This window comes from Excalfactoria chinensis, chromosome 9 (assembly GCF_039878825.1).
Source record: "Excalfactoria chinensis isolate bCotChi1 chromosome 9, bCotChi1.hap2, whole genome shotgun sequence".
Lineage (NCBI taxonomy): Eukaryota > Metazoa > Chordata > Aves > Galliformes > Phasianidae > Excalfactoria > Excalfactoria chinensis.
Genome location: NC_092833.1, coordinates 600,201 through 622,673, shown reverse-complemented (window position 1 = coordinate 622,673; position 22,473 = coordinate 600,201). Strand labels below are relative to the sequence as shown.

The 22,473-nt window shown below is 52.2% G+C and overlaps 1 protein-coding gene and 1 long non-coding RNA gene across 3 annotated transcripts; one reads left to right on the top strand and one right to left on the bottom strand.

Moving 5' to 3' along the window:
• Positions 1–235: 235 nt before the first annotated feature.
• Positions 236–6,106, bottom strand: LOC140256442 (uncharacterized). The gene is made up of 3 exons (XR_011904717.1): positions 5,903–6,106; positions 5,057–5,263; positions 236–447 (listed from the first exon to the last, which is right to left on the bottom strand). It is a non-coding gene; the product is annotated as an uncharacterized lncRNA (long non-coding RNA).
• On the top strand, positions 236–19,878 carry KY (kyphoscoliosis peptidase). Of its 2 annotated transcripts, XM_072344993.1 has the most exons (14): positions 236–294; positions 4,148–4,197; positions 5,355–5,411; positions 9,757–9,819; positions 10,522–10,584; positions 11,351–11,425; positions 11,587–11,628; positions 11,943–11,993; positions 12,737–12,819; positions 13,065–13,173; positions 14,288–14,405; positions 17,033–17,221; positions 17,769–17,959; positions 18,641–19,878. In XM_072344993.1, the coding sequence occupies exons 1-14, from the start codon at positions 254–256 to the stop codon at positions 19,543–19,545; spliced, it is 2,037 nt and encodes a 678-aa protein (XP_072201094.1). In that variant the 5' UTR covers positions 236–253; the 3' UTR covers positions 19,546–19,878. The 2 variants fall into 2 exon arrangements, with proteins under 2 accessions (XP_072201094.1, XP_072201093.1); XM_072344992.1 differs by lacking the exons at positions 236–294; positions 4,148–4,197; positions 5,355–5,411 and adding an exon at positions 8,972–9,137.
• Positions 19,879–22,473: the final 2,595 nt, after the last annotated feature.

Below are 22,473 nucleotides of genomic sequence, written 5' to 3'. Positions count from 1 at the left end.
GCAGTGCTTACAGGAACAGAAAGCCCATTGCAATCCTTGTGTGCATTGGTACCACGCCTGGCCAGGTGATCTGACTTTCCCTTTGAGCTGTAGCAAATGGTTCTTCCACTGTGACTCAAGATCACAGTGCAAAGATCGGAGTCAGTGTGCACTGCACCTCACTTCCTTCTCTGGCCACCTGTTGTCCTGGTTGCATGCAACAAGCAGAGCAGCTACCTGTCTCACCTGGCAGCCTCCTCCACACTCCTGCTGCATGGAGAACATCAGGAGCTTCTGCATTACCTGGGCACAGAGGTAAGGGCAAGCAGGATGGGTGCTGGGCATGGACAAAGACTCCAAAGTCCTGCTTTGAGGAGCTTTTCTCCTTCACCTCTCCACATGCTGTCTGAATGACAGCAGCTTCTGGGCAGGATGGTGGTCTTGGTTCATTGTCAGCAACAAATTCATCTAGGAGAGAAAAGCAGGGGGATTCATCAGATGGTCTGGGCAGCACAGGTGGGCACCAGGTGGAAAGTGGGGGGCTGCCTGCCCAACTCAGAGGGCAGCAGACAGGAGCCTGGTGCAAACACTGCAGCTCTATAGATCTGGGGATTAAATAGTAGGCTGACACCACGAAGTGCCTGCCCCTCCACGTGCAAGTGCAGGAAAAGCATCATCTCATCTGAGCGATGTAGCATGGAGTCATATGTATGTGTTACCAAGTAACTGAGTTATCAGGCACTACTTTCCCAGCTAATTGGTGCCCTCAATGATTGCTGATGGGGAGCAAGCAGCACAGGCAGCATGACAGTCCCGTGCACCACAGCCCTTGTAGGGGAGGTAAGGGCAGCAACATCACCAAGGTTCTGCTGTTAGCGAACAGGCAACTTTGTGAGAGAACAGGCAAGTTCAGGAGGGCATGGGCTGGGTAGAACCATGGCACTGAGCGCAGCATGGCACTGGGCACCTGAATGAGCTCCTTTGCTCTTCAGGACACAGCAGCAGTTCCTTGGGAATATACCAAGATCCACATAGACAACAGTCAGGCCCCAGCGCAGATGTGACTTCAGCTGTCAGAATGCCAGGAGACCAAATAATCTGGGGGCTAGGCAGCAGATAGCAGACATTGAATTCTTCCGTTTCATACTCCATAATGGACCTTGTATAGAAGACCTTTCCTACAGGTCCCTCTCTGCCATCAGACCTCTGCTGAAGCAAGTTAGAAGCAACTTGAGTCTTCAAGTCACCACTGATAACTATTGGCAGTGAGTTTCCAGGCTCGGGGCTTGCAGTATTAACATTTAAAACTCACGAGACCCTCAAATACCATGACACCAAGTCGCATGACCTTTAAGTCAAAGAGGTTTAGGTTTCTTTTTCTTTGACTTTCAGTGTCCAAACCATAAGGCTCACATATCTGTACTCACCCCCATCCAAGAGCGCTAGGAACCCATTTCTCAACTAAAACCAAGGTTGTGGCTCATTAACTGATATTGAGAGCCATGATCCCTAATGCCCCAAGCCCTGCTGGACAGCTGCACTACCAGCAGCCACCTGCATCCCAGGATTCCCAGCTCTGCTTACTCCTTGCATTCAAAGCCCAGGCTCATCTCTGAACCAGACACCCAGAAGAGCACACTCACGCATTGAGAAGATGCTTGGCATCTTATTTGTTCCTTCCTGAGACTATCAGCTTCCCATTTTCAGGACTGGCTTTGTAGCCTAGACCTTGCTACGATGCTTCCAGCCCAGCTCTCCTGTCCCACTTACCCAGCATTAGGAAGGTGCTTTGCAAATACAGCCTGGCTCATTTGTAAATGGTTCTTTATCAGTGTAGGTGTGTTGCAGTCACCTTGAGGCTTAAGCCAACTCGTGAAACACTTTGGGTCTCAGTTGGAATTAATGTCCAACAAGAGCTCAGGCTGAACACAACCACTACTGAGCAAGTCCCTCATGTTAGTCCAAGCTGGATCACAAAGAAAAGCACTTTGGGCAGAGCTGAGAACAACTTTATGTATTTCACAAGTTAAAAGAAGTGAAAGGACTAAAGCTCAAAGACAGGATATTAGAAATCTCCCAATGCAGACGTCCCCGAGCCCAGGAACATGCTGCACTGAGTCCTCAGCTCCCCACACATGAGCAGCCCTCATTCAAGCTCTATTGCCAAGTTTCCACAGCTTTGATAACACACAGTCCTTAAAAAAAGAGAGAATAAAAAAAACCCCAAAGCTGATTTGACAGAAAACCTTGCATCAGCCTGCCTTAATTCAGTCGGCAGAAATCAAACTGTGGAGTCAGGTATTTGACAGCTAACGCATCGCACTGAATGAAAGCCCTTTCCTCACTCTTTTCTGCACTGCCAAGGTGCACGTTGCAGATAAAAGACGTGCTTCCGAGTCATGCACTCACTGCCCAACCTTCTGCCTCACTTTCCTTGCTCTGCCAGGCCACATCCGCCCTTGGGCAGGGAGCAGGAAGAGATAGAGCCCAGAGTCTTGCAGTACCACAGGACTGAAGCTCCACATCGCCCAAAGGCCGAGGGGAGCCAGCCCAGCCCAGCAAAACCCATGCAGCCCTCTCTATCTGTATGCACAAATATACATAAGGCAGAGCTAAAAAGACAGAGTCAGCGCCTCTCTGAAGCCCTGCAGATCCTATTACCACCAGCTCCCCAGCGCCCTGCGGCACGCACGCTCTTTGCAGCAGCCGTGGGCCTGGCATGGTGCTGAGCAGATGGCTGCAGTGACTTGGCTGGGGAAAGCTGTCAGCCCCCGGCTCCGTGCCTCACATGATGCGGCCATGCCACCTGGGCCTCTCACAGCACTCCAGGCCATGCATCAAAGGCACTGCAGGCATTAAGGCATCGCTGAGGGGTCCTGGCTAAACCCCCAGCCCACCCTGCACACCCCAGTCCACCCATGCCCTGGTATCCCCCATCTAAGCCATTCTAGAATCTGCTACACACAGTGGTGCTCCCTCATCAGCACCAGCAGTGGGCTGAGGGTCACATTGTGCCCTGCTCCCCAGGTCCCAGGTAGTGCTCATCGCTGCTGTTGTGCCTCATCTTCCTCCATTTAGAAACAAACAGGCCGAGTACAGCATGGCTGTGCCAGCCGGTCCTCCTGCAGCTGGTGGCACCAGGAAGGATAACTACCTATGGTGTCTGCAGGGATGGGGCTTTGCAAAGCCTGAGGTCTTGCAAAAAAGCCTTGAGAGAAGAGCACAGCCCAGTTACTTCAGCATTATTGCAAACAACCACAAGCACGAGTGAGCCCCAAAGGCTCCTCTTGCAGCTCCGGAGGAGAGCCAGCACACATCCATACTGAGACAGGCAGCACAGGGGCTGGGAGAGCGGCCCCAACTTCCTGGCACTCGGGGAATCTTCCTAGATCACATTACATGCATGTGTCCTTGGCTCGTCTCTGTACAGTTGAAAAACACCGTAACGGGAGCCAGCTGATTGAGACAGCCGGCTTTGCAGAGCAAAACCCAGGGAAACAATTCCCTCCTGTTATGCTAAACTGCAGACCCGCTGCTTTCACTGAACCGCCCCATTTGCTCGCATTGCAGCAGCGCCGGGTGCCGGCGGTGTGCAGCAGTGCTCCTAGCATGACCTGTCCCACGTGGAAGGCTGCTGGTGCATGGGGGATGTTCCTAGGCACTGCCACCACACAAATAAATAACGATAATAATACTCTGGGGGGGCTTGCTAGCACGCCCTGTCATCTGAGCCAGTGTGGATGGAAAGAGCACGGAGCTGGCTGCGGGGTGCTGAGAGCGATTTGAATCCACTGACATTTGGCTGCCAATCGGGACAGGCTGGCTGTGTCTTCAGAAGGGAGCACAAAGCTCTTCAGTGAGCCCCGGACAGTGGTGAGCCATCAGCATGTGGACCCACGGCACCCTGCTGTGCTGGGGCAGATGGGCTCCCAACACACAGTGCTCAGCTGCAGCCACCCTCAATGGGCCATTCTGATCCAAGTCAACACTTTCAGGGTGATGAAGACGTTTGGACAAGTACCATTCCCCATTTACACAGCAGTGCAGCATCGAGGGGTTGGGTCTCCCTTTGCTTAAATAACCCTAAAGCAGTTGAGCATGTGAATCAAGAGAGCAAGCAGTGCCTGCCTTCCCAACCCACAAGCTGATGGTTGTGTTGTCCTTGCAGGCTGTGCTGCTGCTGCTGCAACAGAGGTGAAGACAAACCCACCGAGCTCAGTTAAGTTCTCTATGGGACCAGCAATGGGGTGATGCTGGCATGGAAGCAAAGCAACCCCAGGCACTGTGCTGGTGCATGGAGGGCACGGCCTTCCCTCTTCTGCTCTGCCACTTTCTGGGATGTATGGGAAATATCACAGAACTTTCACTGATCTCATGGAAGGGGAGAGGACAAGCAACAAAAGCAGTGGTACCAGGGAAACGATGCAGGGATTACTGATGTTGCCTCCTGAGTTCTGTAATTACCAGGAAAACTACAGAAATGGGCCATCAATAAATAGCACAAATTAGGAAAAGGAATTTTGGATTGCAACCAGTGCAAAGCGCTGCCTCTTGTGCACCAGTTTGCATCTGAATTGGCTCTCCTCTTTACCTCTCTGAGGAGACGTGGATACTGTATGGCATCATAAAGTATTTAAAGGGGGCAAAAAAAAGGTAAAATCAGTATCTTTACAATATAGTGACCAGCACTGCTTCCACCAGCTTTGGCCATGTTGAATCCCAGCATGCCTGCTCTACCTTTAAACACAAGATGTGTGCTGGGCAGGAGCATGGGAACAGGAGAATAACTGGTGGTCACTGGGCAAGTAACAGGCTCAGCTGGGCATAACGTTGCATCAGCACCTTGGGCACCTGGCACTACAACAGACAGTGAGAAAGCAGAGGCACCTGGGCTCAGTGTAGCAGGAGCCCCCAGAGCAGCACCCATCCCTCTTCCGGCAGGAAAGCCATGCAAGGGGCGCTGTCCTTGCAGCCATCTCAGTGACACAAATAACATGCCACAGAGCTGAGCTGAGAGGGACAAATGGTAAACTCCCAGCTAAGAACAATGATAATGAAAGAAGTGAAAATTCATTACCTGCATCTGCATCTTGCCCTGAGGGAGCCTCTCAAGCTTTCTGGGTTGTTTTAACCCTCCAAGTCTGGCTCCTGTGCTTGCTCTGATGTGCTGGTTGTGATTCCTTCTCTTTTCTTACTTTGCCACTTCTTCCACCAAACAGCCATCTCTTCCTCCTGGTGCTGTGCATACGGACCCACAGCACTGTGCCATTCAAAGCTCAGGCTCCTAAAATTAGGCAGGCAGAAAGAAAAGCATTATGTGGTTTTTGACCAGTTGTTCCAGGAAAAAGCCTAATAATGCTTTCCCCTATTTCCAGCAACACAAGTGGAGGTGAGACCAGCAACTGGACAAGGCCAGCAGCCCAGCTCCACAGGTGAGTTCATTTCCTCCTGAGCAAAGATGTCTCCCCTGGGAGCCTATGGTCTCCTAGGGCAGGTGGATGCATTTCAGCACTGCTTTGTATAACTCTGAAAGCTGGAGATGCCCATCTCCTATTGTAAAGGTGATGGGAATGAGGAGGGCACCCACCTCATCTCAATGCCCTACAGGGCTGCAGGTCAGGCAGTGTACCAGCATACCTGGTGGCTTCATCCAAGGCATAGCTCTTCCAAGGCATAGCAAAAGGCCTGGTGAGGTCTGAAGGTTTGACCAAAGTAGCTTAGTGTTCCGTGGTTTGCTCATGACCAAGGTGAGCAGTTCTGAGAGCAGAAAGATGCAGGCAGCCCACATGAGGTGGTACCAAGTGACCCTAGAGGAGGGCTACAGGGGCAGCGCATGGAGGAGAGCAGGGCTGGCTGGATGAGGCAAAGCCATGCATCTGCCTTCTGACCCACCTCCTGGTTCTTTGACAAAACCTGATCTTACATGTGATGGAAAGAGTTCCTCTTGGACGTGTTCCTCCTGTCAGCCAGCTTTGTATGTTGGAAGGGATGCAAGGCTTCCTTTCTGGCTCCAACTCTCGCGCCAACTTGCTGGTGCTAGCTGTGCTTTGTTCTCTATTTTGCCACTTCCTCATCATAAAATTAGCCTGTTGCTCCTCCTGGTACCGTGCACATAGAACCATTCCTGATCTCAGAAATATGTGAGGTCAGCAACCAGACCCCTCTGGTTCAGGACCCTTATGTAGCAAAACCAGGTATACCCCCACCCTAATTAACTTCACCCACTTCCAGCTGGCATTGTGTTAGAAGAGGATTCATGCCTTAACAATAGCTAGGATCCCAGCTGGGATCGCCCCCCTGATCAATAAGAAGCAAGCCAAGCTGTGCTGAATGTCAGCAGAGCTGTGTTCTGACAGACGTGACAACACACCTGAGCACTGAGGATGCAGGAGGGCACAGAACTAAAGCACTGTCCCCACTGTTCCTGTGCCACCGCCTGGCCTCACGCTGCACCTTAAATCCATCCCAACCCCTCATGGCAGGGCTGTCCCAGCCACCAGCTCATCTCCTGGCTACGTGGATACTGGGAAGCCAAGCACAGGGGTTTATAGTTCAGTGGAAAGTTCTACTGCCGTCTTAAATCATAAAGCACAGCTGCTGATACAGCAGAAGCTGCAAAACGAATGGAGCATTTGAGCAATCTGAGGGTTGGAGGCCGCTGGGAGGAGAATAAACACAGTGTCTTGCAGCTCTGCTAGAGGGAGAGGGAAAGGAGAAGTGAAAAGAAGAGATTAAAACTCATCAGAATGCCACTGTAATGCTCTGTGCGGCATGAACGCATCCTGGCACTTCCAAGTTAGCCTGCAGTTGAGAGAAAATGGCAGCTGAGATTTGATGTCTGCAAATACAAAGCAACGCACATGGCAAAAAAACAAACAGCAAATCTGTATGCACACACATGCAATAATGAGCTCTGGAGGAGCTATTCTGGGCCTGGAGAAGGACCTGGGGCATCACTGTGAATAGGGCTGCACCAGCCCAATGGCAGGTGGGCAAAGGGCAAAGGGAAGAAAACAGAACTTGTCCAAACCCAGCAGTGCAGCACATGGAACTGCTGACCCGGCTCCACGTCTCCAAGTTCACATCCTGCAGGACCAGCAGTGGGGATCTCCTGGAGCTGAAAAGTCCACCAGAGGCTGGCAAACCTTTCCTGTACAGCCTTCAGATCCGCGCTGAACACAGAATGCCCACAGAAGAGTTAATGCACACCCCTCGGCCAGGCAGCCTGCAATCTTCTTCTCCACCCAATGGGACTCAAATAACCTAATTCTTGCTCTACATTTGTATGGGCTCTCCTTCCCCCGGATCACCCCTGGAGAAATGACAGCTAGGTGGTAAATACATGTAATCACGGCACTCTGATAGCTTCTCTTGTTCTCTGGCCATTAATTCATCTCCCTGGGACTTAGGTGAGCATTTTGCATCCCGCAGTAAATTCAAAGAGCTGCCATTATTTTAAAATCAACGCAACCATAAGAAACCTTGTTCCTTTCCCTCCTCAAAATGTAGATTTGGAGTTGCAAAACCACCCTGGCACACAGACAGCTGTTGCTGGCCATGACCTTATCTCAAGCCAATGACAGATTTCCCATGCATGAGAAATCACAGGGCTGTAACAACCTCCTGAATGCCCCTTGTGCCAAAGCCAGGGCTCGGCACTGATGGGACTGATAGTGAAGACATGAAGACATGGCAAAGCATTGGGTATGGTTTGGGTCAGGGTACAGGGTACAGCAAAGCAATGCTGACAGCTGGAATGTCCAAGTCCCTGTTGAAAGAAAGAAAACATCAACACAACCATGGACAAAATGCATCATTTCTGCTCCCAGCTCCCGTAGGTATGTTTCACTGGGGGCTTGCAGCACTCTGGCTCATAACCATGATGTAACCCAGGTTGCAGCGGTGCTGCCTTCTTTTATCGGTGGTTTCAGTCCCTGTCAGTGCTGTACCACCACCTTCCTGGCAATGGAGAGGATCCAGGCAATGAGGATGCATAATTTGGGAGCAGCAAGGAAAGCACCAGGATGGGAAGCAGCAGCAGAGTGTGTCGTTCTCTTGGTGCAAGACGGACAGCAGGATGAAGCAGACGGACAGCCCAGGAGGGTGAAGTGCCGTAACCACAGCGGCTGCCCATGGGAGAGGGATGGCAGGGAGGAAAGGGTGCTGCAGGCGGGGCCGGAGCCAGGCGAGAGAGCGCTAAAGGCCAGCAGGCAGGTGGCGAAGCAGAGACCAGAAAGTCACCGTGGCCATAAATCTCCGGGAGTGGAGACGGGCAAGCCCCAGGTGGCTTGGCAAGGCTGCTGGCGAGCCCAGCGGTGCCCAGGCGGTCCGGCCAGCAGCCGCACAGTGGGACAGAGGCCAGAGATAAAATTAGAATAGCGTTTCCCTGCCAGCCCCGGAGCTGCTAACCCTGCAGCACTGCCCTGTTTTTGGGCTGGAGGTGTCTCTGCAAAAGTAGGATTTTTTTGCTCGATGCCACCTCCCTCCCAGTGCCTCTGCAGCGGGGGTGGTGGGAGGATGATTTGCTCTTTCGGGACAGCCCGTTAGGCAGCAGGCAGCTTCCCCTGCTCGCTCTGCTCCGTGCACCGGGCACGGAGGAGAGGCTGATCCCCCCACCCCGAAGCGGCTGCCGGCGCACTGTGCTTCCAGCGGCTCTTCCCAGCCACGCCGGGCTGCAGCTCCTCTCTCCGCAGCGCAGGTTATTATTATTTCTGTCCCTAAGCATCCTTTAAGTTTCCACTTGGGGACAGAATCAGAAGGGAAAGCCTTTTAAGGATTTCTGCCCGCTGGGGAAAGCGAATCTCCCCCAAGCCAAGAGAGCTTGCGAGGGGGATTTGAGTGCAGGCAAGTGCTCAACGCCGAAAGGGCAGAGCGAGGGGAGGGGGAGCCCAGGGCACGCTCTGAAACCAGAGCCCCCGGCCGAAGCGCGGCTCCTTCCCCCGGGCAGGGCGCTCGCTGCCTCCTGGCCGCGCTCGGCGTTGGCAGAGCACGGATGGTGACCGAGCGGGGCAGCTCGGCGCGGCGGCAGCTCAGCGGTGGCCCTGCCGCGATGGGGACCGTGGATCTGAAGGACGGTGCCAACGCCGTGGCGATCAACCTGCTGCTCATCGTCCGCCCCGAGCGGAAAGGGCAGAGGGACGGACTGACGGACGGCGCAGGTAAAGCCTCGTCCCAGGGAGGGGAGGGCTGCAGGTGCCGCGCCGGCTTCTCTCTGGGGACAAGGAGTTTTGGAGCAGGGCTCGGGCTTTTCCCTTTGCTCGTGTTGCAAAAATAACCCTCAACTTTTTTTGCAGGAGAGCCGTTTTCTCCTGCACGGTGCCGGGGATGGGTGTGTGCCACTGCAGGTGACAGGTGACACACGGGCACTGTGAGGACCAGGCGTGCACCTCGCCCTGCTCTGTGAGCACGAGACAAAGCTGCAGGGTGTGAAGGGTGTGCAGGCTTTGTTCCCACAGGTGGTTGCCCAGAGCCATTTATAGCTCCGATGCCATCTCCCTGGCTCCCAGCCTTCAAGGGGTCTTCCGAAAGACTGCAAACGCAGGGAACCCTCCCTGCTGGAGGAGAGGGAGGAAAGGGGAGATTCAGTTCAAAGTCTCCAGGGAAAGGCTGGCTGCTGTGCCGATGCCCCCTGGGTTGGGAATTCATAGGAGGAGAGAAGGGAGCTGCATGGAGAGACCCGATCACAGCGCTTGTCCACACATTTATGTGGGAAATAACGCCCAGCTGACACCCCGCTGTGCCAGCACTGCCTGCCAACCTCGTATTTATATTGTACAGGTCTGAAGGATGATGGAAATGGAAACAGCAGACCGCAGCCACCTCTGAAGAGAGCCCTCAGCGGTACGTTGTCTTCCCACTCTGCGTGTGGGGAAACCCCGCTACCAAAAACCAGCGTGCAATTTCCACCCTCCAGTGTTTAGTGCCCAGCTCTGCTGCTCCGGCAGCAATATACTGGGAGCAACCCTTCCCCTTCCAGCACTCCATGGGCTTTGCTGGGCACAAGATCCTTGGATCACTGCGGGGGGGGATCCCTTCATGCTCTGCTCACACCACAACCAGAACATGTGTTGGTGACACTGCTGGCAGAAGTGTTGGAAGAGCAGGCAGCACTCTCGATCCCTTCGCACCCCAGGGATTCATGAATCCCCCCTTAATCATTCACATTACCTTCTCAGTGGGATGCTTTCTCCCCCATTTAGTACAGGACAGACCTGCAGGGCCCTCAGCTTTCCAAAGTGCCCCACACTGCCCATCAGTCGCACAGGTCTGCGACACCCTGACATTTTGGCTGCTCCCAATGTGGTGAATGCACATCTGGTCGTCAGCCACCCATGAGGGTGTGCAAACTCCCACGGCTCCAGCCCATGCCCTCTTCACACCACCCCGAGCCATCACCTCACCCTACACCATCATCTCACCCCATTCCATGTCCCACCTGGCACCACATGCAAGCCCTCATCCACATCCGTACTGCTGTGCAGAGCTCACGCTGGGCTCTCTGCTCTCCTCATGGCATTGAGCTGTCCTTCTTCCTACAAACAGGCCAACAAGCCCCCAAGGAGCCCCACAAGCAGAAGGAAACTGTTACTTCTTATACTAATGAAGGTAAGTGGCCACACAATAGAGATGGGTTTTCCGGAGCACAGATTTAGGGATCTCTTGCTCAAGCAGTTTTGTAACAGAACATGCTGGGACACCCCAAACTAGTGAAAAATGCCTTATAGTGATCCCACAGGAACTCAGAAAGCCCCAGTCTCCAGTGAAGCTGTTGGGAGCATCCCGGCGTGCCGAGCACTGTGCTCCCAGCCACTGCTGCCCCTCACAGGCAGTGGCCTTTGCCAAAGGCTCTCATATCCCAAGGCAAGTCATTTCCATAGCTTTGAGCCTTTTTATGTGTTATTCCGAGAAAAATCAATGAGAGCCATCGATTCTCTGTTTACCGTATCTCCATCAAGGACTACTTAATAGGGCAATAAACCTCTTCTTCAAGCTGCCACACGATCCTCACTGAGGACTTCTGCTTTATCGCCTGTTATACTTCAACAGACTGCCTGTTTTTATCCTTTTCTTTATGAGAATAGGGAAAATATATATTTTTTTCCTTGAGATCTACAGTAGGGGTGACTCTGGGCTTTCTCACGGTATGGTTTATTTGTTCTGCCAGGAAAGTGGAGGGCTCCGGTTCCTTCACAGGGCCAGAGGTGCTGCCTGTTCTGCTAAAGCTGAGCCATTTCAGTTAGACTTGATGACCTTGGAGGTCCTTCCCAACCCAGATGACCCCATGATTCTAGATTTGGACAAACATGACCTGGGCTTGGCACACGGACCCCTTGGCTCGATGCCACTCACCTTCCCATTCTCTTGCTGATAGGAACCCACGTGACAGTGGAGATCCATCCCAAGGGCACCTCCCCGCAGTTCTTCAAGAAGCTCTCCTTTGGGAAAGGTACGTTCTTTGCTGGGGAACCACCATGGCCACGGCAGAGGGGACATGCCTCCCTCTGCAGGTGTCACCCCTCTGAACCGGGGGGACACTGCATCCTTATGCCAGGTGCCGACTGCTACAACCTCTTAGCAGCTTCACAAATTGTGCTGGTGTCATTGCAGGTCCCCGGAGAGCACCCAGCCTGAGAGGCCAAGACAACAAAGGTGAGGCTGCCTGCTGCCATACAGCCCCGTGCTGGGGGGTTGGCCATGGAGGGAACCCACTCCCATTTCCCTTGCTGAGGGCTATCACCTCAAAGCTCTGGAGATGCCACCAGCCCCTGGGCCAGGTGCTGACCATGACACCTGCACATCCTCCAGGCCACCAGTAGTTTGGCTGGTGTCTGATGTCCCCAGCCCTGGGGCTGCAATGGGAGACATCCAGCAGCCGAGGAGCACAGGGATATCATCTATTTCTCTTTGTTCTTCTTCTCTTGCCAAGAACTGCTCACCTCATACTTTCTTGTGTTGTTTTCCAGCTTTTGAAAGGACCGAAGCCCCACGGCCACCAAGCACAAAAGACCTGCATGGTATCTATCTGCTGTATCCCCTTCCGTGCTGGCCCCAGGTAGAATTATAGAATCATTTGATTGGAAAGAAACCCTTAAAGGCCATCTAGCACAACTCCCCTGCAATGAACAGGGACACCTACAGCTCCATCAGGTTCTCAGAGCCCCTTCCAGCCTGACCTCGGCTGACTACAGGGACAGGACATCCACCACCTCTCTGGGCAACCTGTGCCAATACCAGATAGGAAGCCTATCACTCCTAAAATCTCCTGCAGGGCACAAAGCAGTGATCTGATTTATACTACCACAACCACATCCACCTTTCCAGTCCTCCATACATCCACAGTGGCTTTGGGACCGTCACACACTAGAAATGCTCTCAAAGCTCCGTGCCCTGCTGCCGATGTTGCAGCCAGGCTCTGTGCTCACATCCCAGCTGCCCAGCTAACCTGCTGAGCTACTCCAGATCTTGCATCCTCACTGAGCCTTTGCAGCTACAACCTGACAAAGATGGAAACCGATAACCAGCTTTAAGAAAATATCCAGCTTCCAAAAGGCAACAAGTAATTTTTTGGATCAGTATGTAGCAGGAACCTTCAAACACATAACTCTGCTTTCACTCTCCTATGGTCAGCCTAACAGCCCTTCGCAGGGAAAGCTGAGATAAACAAAGCTCTGCCTGCACAGGTGCCCTTATACTCACTGTCCCCTCAGGCAGGAGCAGCCCTCCCTTCCCCAGACAATGACAGCTTGTTTCTTCCCAGTGTATCCATGGGACAAATCCTCTTTGAAATCCCTGGCAGTGGATCTACAGAAATTTGAGAAGCTGGATGCCTATGCATTAAAAGTAAGTCTCACTTGTGCCTCCGTCCCTCTTCCCTGCACACACCAGCAGCAGACACCCAGCTCTGGGAGGGAACCTGTGACCAAAAATACATCTTGCTCGAAACGTGGAATTAGAGCTTTGTACTTCTATTTTTAATGAAGCTCGAGACACAGCAGCGTGTGCTGTGCAGGACCGGGATGGGGAAGGCAGGGGATCCACCTCAGTGCTTTTTCATGCCAGTCTCACAACGCTTCCTCTTCCAACAGGTGAACACCAAGGGCAGCGTAGAAGAGCTCGTCCAAACCCTGCTTAAACAAGCCCGGACCGACCTGGAGAAAGTCCGTGTCATATGGATGTGGATATGCCACCACATAGGTAGGCTGGGATCTTCCACTGATAACACTGCTGCTCCCATTACACAGCTGTTGTAATTTACTCCATGGGTGGTTTCACACAAGGGCAGGTGGTGTGTAGAAGGAAGTGGTCGTGGCACCGAGCTCTTGGAGTTTAGGAAGCACGTAGACAGCACTCAGACGCAGGGTCTGATTTTTGGGTGGTGCTGCATGGAGCCAGGGGTTGCACTCAATAATCCTTATGGGTTCCTTCCACCTCAGGATACTCTGTGTTTACCCTGAAATGCATCCAGAGGTTATTCCACCACCTCTGCTTCCACACTCCCCATCCCAGCACTGCCAGGCCCTGCGAGGTTTGCATGCACATGGTTTCTTTCCATCTGATGGCTCTCTCGCCCCTACCCAACTTACTGTAGGATGCAACCACACCAGCCCCACCAGCAAAGCAGCTGGAGCATGAAGACAGGCTGCCAGGGGCCAGAGGGCAGTTGTCACATCCAGAGCCCTTCTGCCCCACCAGAAGTTTTGTCCTCACCACTACCCTGAATCCCATTTCCAGCAGGTTCCTAATGGTGTCCCTCTGATGGGACTGCTATTAATATATACCCTACCAATGTAGACCATAAAAGCAGTACCTCAGAGAGGCCAGCTTTTATAAAACCTGTTTGGTTACCGTTTCTGCCAGTATCAACACCCTTCTGACCCCATGGGAACTGCCAACGTGAGTCTCCCTTGCTTCTTCCTCCCAAACCCCAAAACAAGCAACACCGGAGTTTCAGGAGTAACCAAGATGCAAAGAGAAGGAAGGAAGCAGAACGGAAACCTCTCCCATCTGGAGAGTGGCGGTGGTCAATTGGATTTGCAGATTGCTTGCATTTTGCATGGGGTGTTTTACTTCTCAGAAAGAACAGCGAGGAGCTGCACAGCTGCACAGGGAGGTGGTGGGGTCACCATCCCTGGAGGTGTTCAGAGCCATGGGGATGTGGCACTGAGGGACGTGGGCAGTGGGCACGGTGGGGTGGGCTGGGGTTGGACTCACCGTGGTTGCGCTCATAGAGATGGAAGCAGTAGCAGCACTGCTCCATGCTGCCTGCCTGGGGCCTTGGGATGAACTTTGGCTGTCTTCCTTCCCACAGAGTACGATGTAGTGGGCTTCCATAACAAAAGCCTGCGGCTGTGTGAACCCACGGACGTGCTGCGGACGGGGAAGAGCGTCTGCGAGGGATATGCTGGGCTCTTCCAGCAAATGTGCAGGTAAATTAAGCTCAGGAGCATTCAATGCCAGGGAGGGTTAACATCTGTTGTCATCTCTGTGCCTATTCTGTCTGCCTTTGCATTGACTGATGTGACTTTAAGCAAGACGCAGAACTTCAGCTTTCAAACCATGCTGTGGAAAAGCAGCAAGTCCTGGAAAGGTCAATTTGGCTCCCTCCCCACTCCCTCCCCAGCATAATTTGCTTTGTGCCATCTGCTGAGCTTCGCATCACATTAACATAATGGCAGATGAAAACACGGAGATAATTCGGTTAGCAGAGCCTGGGTTTTTCCTTCGAGTGTCTGCATGTGAAGGTTAAAAGCATGGCAGGACTCAAACCCGAAGGAAGGAGCTGCCTGCAGCACACTGCTGGGGCAGAGGCAGGTGAAGCCCAGCAGGAGCTTCCCCAGCCCTCCTGCCAAAACCCAGACCCCCACTGCCCCACGCTGCTCCCAGCTGCCACCCATTGACCATCAGTCATCAGCAAGCATGCCGAAAGGACCATTGGCTTTCCACAGCAGCTCATAAAACTTAGGAAGGTCTTCACCTTCAAATTAACAAAACTTAAAAGGAAAAGGACAGGTTTCAAAGCAGGTAATGCCATGCCAGATGCTAATGATGTTAACTCGGTAGGTACTTCCAACCAATATCTTACTTTTTGAAGAGTAAAATAAAGAAACAGGATGACAAAGTATGAATTTATGACCGCATCTCATGAACCACTTATTAGCAGTTAGAAGTGAGGGGAAATTATCGTCTGCTCATTAAAAGGCATGTGCTTATTCATCAAAAACAACCTTCCCAAGGAGCTCTCTTCCTATTTAAAGGCGATGTTGGTGCACCTCGCATCTCTCCATTCCAGGCTGTGTACCAGTTCTGGGAGGCAGGACTGCTCCCATCACCCAGTCTGCCATGTCTGTCAATGAGATAAACACTCAGCTCCTTCCCTGAGAAACCATAACCAAAGCCATCTCCTTCTTACAAGACAACCAACCCCCTCATTCTCTCTTCTCGTGGGTGAACCTCCAAGTCTGGAGAAGCCAGACTTGCTTCTTTCTTCAGATGAATTCATCAAAGTCAGCCAGGAATCAAAGGGAAGAAGTTGCTACTGAACTCAAGTGATGCCTGTAGCAAGATCTGAATTCTTTCCTACTCCTTTTGAAAAACAACTCACCACCTTGGTGCACCAAAACACTTAACCACCCTGGTGCACCAAGAAGATGTTGGCAACTGCTTCTCAGCTCATTTCTTCCAGTTCCAGCTCCTTGCATTTCAGTCATTTTCTAGCATCACATTACCGAGTCAGGCAGGAGATCCTCCATCTTCCCCCTGTGTAGTGAATTTAGCTCTGTAAAGTTCTACGCGAGAGCAGAGATGTGATCCCACACTATTCTCACCAAGGCCATTCAGCTCCCACAGGATGCTGTAGCCTGCTTTTGGCCTGTCCAGCATCAGAGCCCATCAGTGGGACGCTCTGACCTTCCGCTTGGGAACTCTGAACACACCCGAGCACAACTCCTGCATTGCCTTTGCTGGTGCTTAAGTGTGAGCACAGGGCAGGATTCCTCCCACAGTGTTCTGCCCACACATCCCAACTAACAAGAGGTCTGGACAGCCCAGGAGCATTTGGTGCCACTCCCCAGTCTGTCAGCAGCACATTAGTGATGCCCCATCCCTGGGGGTGCTCAGGACCAGGCTTGATGGGGCCCTGGGCATCCTGAGCTGGTGGGGGGCAGCCAGCCCACACCCAGGGTTGGGACTGGGTGGGCTGCAGGATCGCTTCCATCCCAACCAGTGTGATGCTATGAAGCTGGTGGGGCCATTACCCTTAAAGCAGCATCACGTCCACAAAAAAAGTGCACCTCCATGAGCACCATCGAACTGCCAGCGACCAGCCAGTAGCACAGTTATCAGACCTGGCTTCTTTACAACCATGCTAATTATCTTCCCTGTAAATGCCACTGTTCCTCTCCCTGAATTCAGCCTTCATTATGCAGCACGCACAGTTTGTCACTGAAGGTAGCTGCTCCAGCAAACACGCTTCTCAATGAAGAAGAAAAATGTCAATACCGTCCTACACAAAAGGCAATCCTCTAAGTGTGGCAAGTTGAGATTAATGCTGAAATGCGATGCTAACATTAGAGTCAAAGCAGAGAGCTCATTAACACATTGCTTACTTAAGTCCTATTTACACTTCAGCAGGTATTCATTATTTATATATGTGTATATAAAGGGAAACGTGTATTCATTTGAGGCTTAGGCAAGCACAAGGCCACACTGTAAGGAAATGCAACCAGACCCCACAGCACTTTGAGGTCTGAGGCTGTGGCTGCTGCCAAGCACTGGGCCTCCAGCTCCATAGAGAGCACAAGCATGAGCAAACACACTTTTAAGTTATAATTACGTAGGCTAATTGTGGAGAGCATCAAAGGGATTCCACTGCAGATCAAGACAGAGAGCAGCTCAGCACTCTGTCTTTGTCCTCTTCCTCCTCCAGCCATGCTGCACTCATGGTGCATTGGGCAGAGGGGCAAAGCAGGCAGAGAAGGGCCCATTCCTCCTGTGGGACATTCCCCAGTGCCTATGCAAAGGCTGCAAGAAAAGCAATATCCTTGTTCCCTTTCAGTGTCGCAGGGATCCAGTGCATGAAGCTGTCGGGGTACTCCAAGGGCTACGGGTACAAGATAGGGCAGACCTTCCAGGGGAACTCTGACCATGCCTGGAACGCCGTCTACCTCGATGGGAGGTGGCACCTCTTGGACAGCACCTGGGGAAGCGGCACTGTGGATGATGCCTCAACCAAGTTCACCTTCAGGTAAGGAAATATTTGCTGTCTTAGCACAAAGGCCCACCACAAAGGTGAGCGAATGGGCACGGTGACACCAGTGGCAAATTTCATGTGGCGTTGCAAGAGCTGAAGCTCTGAGCAAGGGGTTGCTCATGCAGGGGATGGAGCACGTTCCTAAGCAGGCAGAAGCGCAACAGCTGCTGGAGGTGCTTTGCTTCCATTTAAGCAATGCAATGAGATGCTGGATTCCTGGCTTTTGACTGTGCAAGCAAGTGCCTCACTCTCCATTGCCAAGCAGGGCCTTCCTCCTTCCTTGGGAGCCTATCATCACAGGGACAGCCAAACACCTCGGTTTTATCCAGAAGCATTTTGCCTTGGAGATGCCATTTTCCAGCAATTCACCTTGGAGATGGGAGGCTCCGGTCCCTTCTCTCCTTGGAGATCTTCAAACCCACAGCCCTCAGCAGCCCAAAACGCTCCGACTTCCTCCCACCAAACCACCACCGCTGAGCGGCGGAAGAAATAACTGCTTCTCATTACTCATTTTCCTTTCATCTCTTCCTCCTCCTTCCAGATACAACGAGTTTTACTTTCTGACTCACCCGGCTCTCTTCGTGAACAATCACTTCCCAGATAACAGCAACTGGCAGCTCCTCAAACCAACGCTGACGCTGAAGCAGTTTGAGAGCAACCTGCAGCACAACAGCGACTTCTACAAGCTGGGGCTGCTGGCTGCACACCCACAGACAGCCCTCATCCAGACAGGTAACCCCTTGTTGTGTCAGTACCTACAGCACAAGACTAGAAGCGTTGCTGTTCATCTATTAGCAAATGTAACGCGACAATGAGATTAAAGCCTTTTGCTGGGTTCCACAAGTTTGATTTACAGAACAATGCATAGCTGGGAGCTTCTTTATGTCATACTCCTTAAAGGGCTGAAGGAACTGAGCTAGATAGCTGTTCTCCTTGAATGCAAGGAACACAGAGTTAAAACTGAAGGGCAACACTACTGTATGGCTTCATGTTGTCCTCCAGCATGCTGCATACAGGCTCTTAGGGCAGTGGAGGATCTCATGTCTGTGTGCCTTTCTCCAAAGCTCGGGGCAGCTGCTGGGCTGAAATCAGGTTGAGCCCATCAGTGTGAGCCCTTCTTGAGCACACAGGCTGCTGGCACATGCGCTGCGCACAGGCTTTCGTACTCCACAGGGACACTTTCAGTTTATATTCTACGGGAGCACAGCTCCATTTCAGTTTATGTTCTGCAGGATCAATGCATGTCTGCAAGCCAAGGCCACTCAGACCTTGTTCTTTCTGAGGGGCACCAATTCCTGCAGACAGCTGCAGCTCTGTAGGGCAGTGGCAATCAGCTGGGGCAGGTTCATTTCCCATACATACAAAAAACACACTAAAACTCCAATGTGGTTTCTTTTCTTATGTGTTTCATAGAAAATGGAACAGCCACCATATCAGTGGAGTGCCGCCCATCCACATTATTCACCTTTAAGCTGGAGGGAACAGACAAGCACGGCTTGTTGACCTTGCGGAAGCAAGGGATGAAGCTGGAGCTTTACCCCCAGAAGACGGGACGCCAGGAGCTGCAGATCTTTGCCAGACCCTCCAAATCCACCGAAGATGTCTACACCTGCGTGCTGGAGTACATTGTGGAGTGCAAGTCCGTGGACAAGAGCAGGCGCTTCCCAAAGGACCTGCACCAGCCCGTGGGGCCCAGCTGGTTCACAGAGAAACAGGGCTTCCTGCGGCCCTCGCACCCCGACCCCATCATTCACACCAACGACGGGCGCTGCTCCCTCACCTTCACCCTGGGGAAGGACATCAGCATCCTGGCATCGCTGCACGCCGACAGCAGCAGCCTGAGTGAGGAGATGAGCAGGCAGCACATCATGCAGATCCACCGCGGCAACCAAGTGGAGTTTAAGGTCCATCTGCCCCACGCGGGGAGCTTTGTTCTGAAGTTCTTCACCAAGAAGAAGTCAGACCCCGGCAGTTACAGCTTCGTCTTCAACTACCTCATCACCTGCCTGAACACCGAGGTGAAGTGGCCCGCCTTCCCACTGAGGTACAGCAAGTGGGCCGAGGGCTACGAACTGCTGGAGCCGCTCTCCAGGCTGCTGCCAGCCAACCGCAACGTGCAGTTCAAGCTCAAAATGCAGGGCATCTCCAAGGTGCTGGTGCAGGCGGGGGACACCTACACACTGACCCTGAGCAGAGACGGCTTCTGGGAGGGAACCTGCAACACCGCGGGGTGCACGGAGCTCTTCGTCATGGTGCACGAGAACGCCAACCACGGCTACTACTCGCACATCCTGAAGTACGACGTTGAGACGCAGTAAGGCCTCCTCTTCGCTCCCCGACTCTCCTGCACCACCCATCTCACCCCAAACCAACGCTGCTTTGTTCTCCCGAGCAAAGTTGTTCCTGCGAGGGCTCAGAGGAGTTCAGAGGCAGAAAATCCCGTTACGAAGGGATCAACCCCCCACCCAAGTTTCAGTAGAACTGCCCAGGCAACGCTTCAGAGAAACCAACGGCCATCTGGCCTTCAGCAGCAATGGCTGCTTTCTAAACAACGGACCATAAGTGAAGTCTTATTACGACTACTTAGAGTAGCACCCTCTGGTTCTGAGCAGCACTATAGAACACAGGGAAATTCAGGTTATTTAAACCAGGTTTCTTTTAGACACATCCCAGGAGAGAGAAGTGTTGGGAAGGAGATACAAAGCGACGTTTTCTTGTGCACTTCATTGTCTTACGCATTCTAGTGATACTGCGAAATGACTTCTTACACTGAATCTTAAATTCAATAAACAAAATAATTTTTACCTTTTTATATTAGAGTATTTGGATTGTAAGCACCTTTTTTTCCCCCCCTGTACTATTAGCACTCTAATCATATCTCAAGCATAGAGGCGTTTGCACAACTCAAAACACAGCAAAACGGAGAATAAAGCTCTTGATAATCGCTCCTTCCTCCAGCTTGTCTGTGCAGAACTGGGACTGCTGAGCTCACGGGGCTGCGTGGGGCTGAGTGATGGTATCACCACGTACAGCACATCCCGTAACTTCCTCCTGGAGAACCACAGTGCATACAGCTGACTGATACTGGAGCTCACCGACACACCCTGTAAGATCAACACCTTCATCCACCTCTGATGTTAGCGTGATCTGACGGACATTGTGTTTGCTCTTGGATTTACAATAAATCTGTTCTGGTTTTGCATTCTGTTTCATTGATCAAATGATATGAACTCCTCCTCACAAAGATGCAGCATTCTGCACATAACATGTGTGAGTTAACCCGGTACTTCCCTCATCCCCACCAACCAGGTGAGAGTTTTTCATACTTTGAGACAAGCTCCATACATGGCATAGAACCATAGAGACTGGAAAAGACCCCTCTGATCCCCAAGTTCAACCCCAGCCCACTCCACTGTGCCCACTGCCCACGTCCCTCAGTGCCACATCTCCACAGCTCTGAACACCTCCAGGGCTGGTGACTGCCCCACCTCCCTGTGCAGCTGCTCTTTCTGAGATGAAATTCTTCCTATTATCCAACCTGAACCTCCCCTGATGCAACTCGAGGCCATTCCCTCTCATCATATTGCTGTTATCTGGGAGCAGAGGCCAACCCCCACTTTGCCACAACCTCCTCTCAGTGCATAGAGAGTTTGAAGTCCTGCCCTCCTGGGGGTTGGCACTGCCTCAGTGAGCAACACTGAGAACAGAGAGGTCATCTCCTTTGTCCTCTGCCTGGTGACATCCTGGGGAGTGTTCCCTCCTCTCCTGCAAAGCGCTGCAGCACTCAGACCCTGCAGTGACATGCACATGCATAGGCACAAACATTTCATACTTCAAGAGTGACCAAAAAGCACTTTTACAGCTACAACTGCAGCACGCTAGAGGCAGGCAGAGCCTGCAGCAGCTTCAGAGATGCTGCCCTGCTGCAAAGAGAACTACCGCAAACAAATTGCCACCTTTGTCTTTCAAGCACAAAGCAAACATCTGGCTCAGCATCTCATCATCTCAGCTCAGATGTTTAAGAGATTCCTTGGTGCTACTGGAAATACGAGTCCAAAGGCAAAAGCAACAACTCTCCATGTTCATTAACAATACAGCTGCCACTGCTGACGCTCGTCGCAGAGGCTGTATGATGCTACAAAGGCACAGAGGAGCGCCTGCAGAACATGGCACCCCTGGATAAAAGGAGCTCAGAGGCCTGCACTTGCTGTAACACCTCCCCCCAGCACAAACACAGCTCTGCCTCCTCCCCTTTGTGAAAGAAATGCACATTCCCCAGCAGAGATGAGGAGAGCATGTCTGGCAGTGCAGATAACCCACCGCAAACGCACATGGAAGCATGGGAGCTGAGACAGGCCCTAAGCCAGCAGCTCCCCTGCAGCCAGCTGTCCTCTTCATACCAACCTTCTACAGCTCACCCCGGCTTTTGTCCAAACACCCCGTGACCAACAAGTCCTTACCTGAGATGTGAGTGTTCCAGGAACGCCAACCTGCGGGCAGCTCGGAGCACAAATCCAGGCCAAAGCTGTTTGTAAAACACACGACCACACGGGCAGGTAAATGACTCATTGCATAAATGGCACAGAGAGAACCCAGGATGGATCTGAAGGTTTCATCTTTGTTCAAAGAACTGCAAAAGAAAGGCAAAATAAAAGGACATGTTGATTCAGAAGTCCTCCACCTTTCCAGCCCTGGAATGCAGAACTGCCCAGCAAGGCACTGGCCCAATTTTGGCATAGCAGGAAGGCTGCAGCCTGCCCACAGCATCACCTTGCTGAAAACATCTGCCAAACCCAATGGAAAGGAACTGGAAAGTGAGGGCAAGGGATGCTTCTGTGCCCAGGTTTTGTCCATGTAGAGGTCGTGAAGGCTCAGCTATGGGAAGAGGTGCAATACCCCCCTGGAAGAAAGGCAACTCCACAGCAAACAAGTTTCTCTCACTCATTTTGTTGAGCAAGGACTCAAGGAACAGATCTCAGATGTATTCCAGTGCTGCAATTCAACCTGACTGGACAGTGTCCAAAGCACGGCCTGGATTGAAACAGGCTGATAGCAGCCTATGGCAGCTGCAATTACCTCTGCTGGACAGATGGATCTCGCTTGTGCATTCTCCCCCCCCCATCCAATTTCATTGTCACTTCCATCTACTGTTCTTTCTTTTGTAGGAGCTGTGGCCACAATCAGAATACAGCTATTCACTTTTCAGTTATCTTGCAGTACTTTAAGCAGCACACAAGCAAGATAAA

What these genes read in the sequence shown, in the direction of transcription:
- KY (XM_072344992.1), top strand. Translation starts at nt 8,972, where the DNA reads ATGGTGACCGAGCGGGGCAGCTCGGCGCGGCGGCAGCTCAGCGGTGGC. An exon ending in GTGGATATGCCACCACATAG is followed by an intron (nt 13,174 to 14,287) that starts GTAGGCTGGGAT and finishes TCCTTCCCACAG; the next exon opens with AGTACGATGTAGTGGGCTTC. An exon ending in CTCTTCCAGCAAATGTGCAG is followed by an intron (nt 14,406 to 17,032) that starts GTAAATTAAGCT and finishes GTTCCCTTTCAG; the next exon opens with TGTCGCAGGGATCCAGTGCA.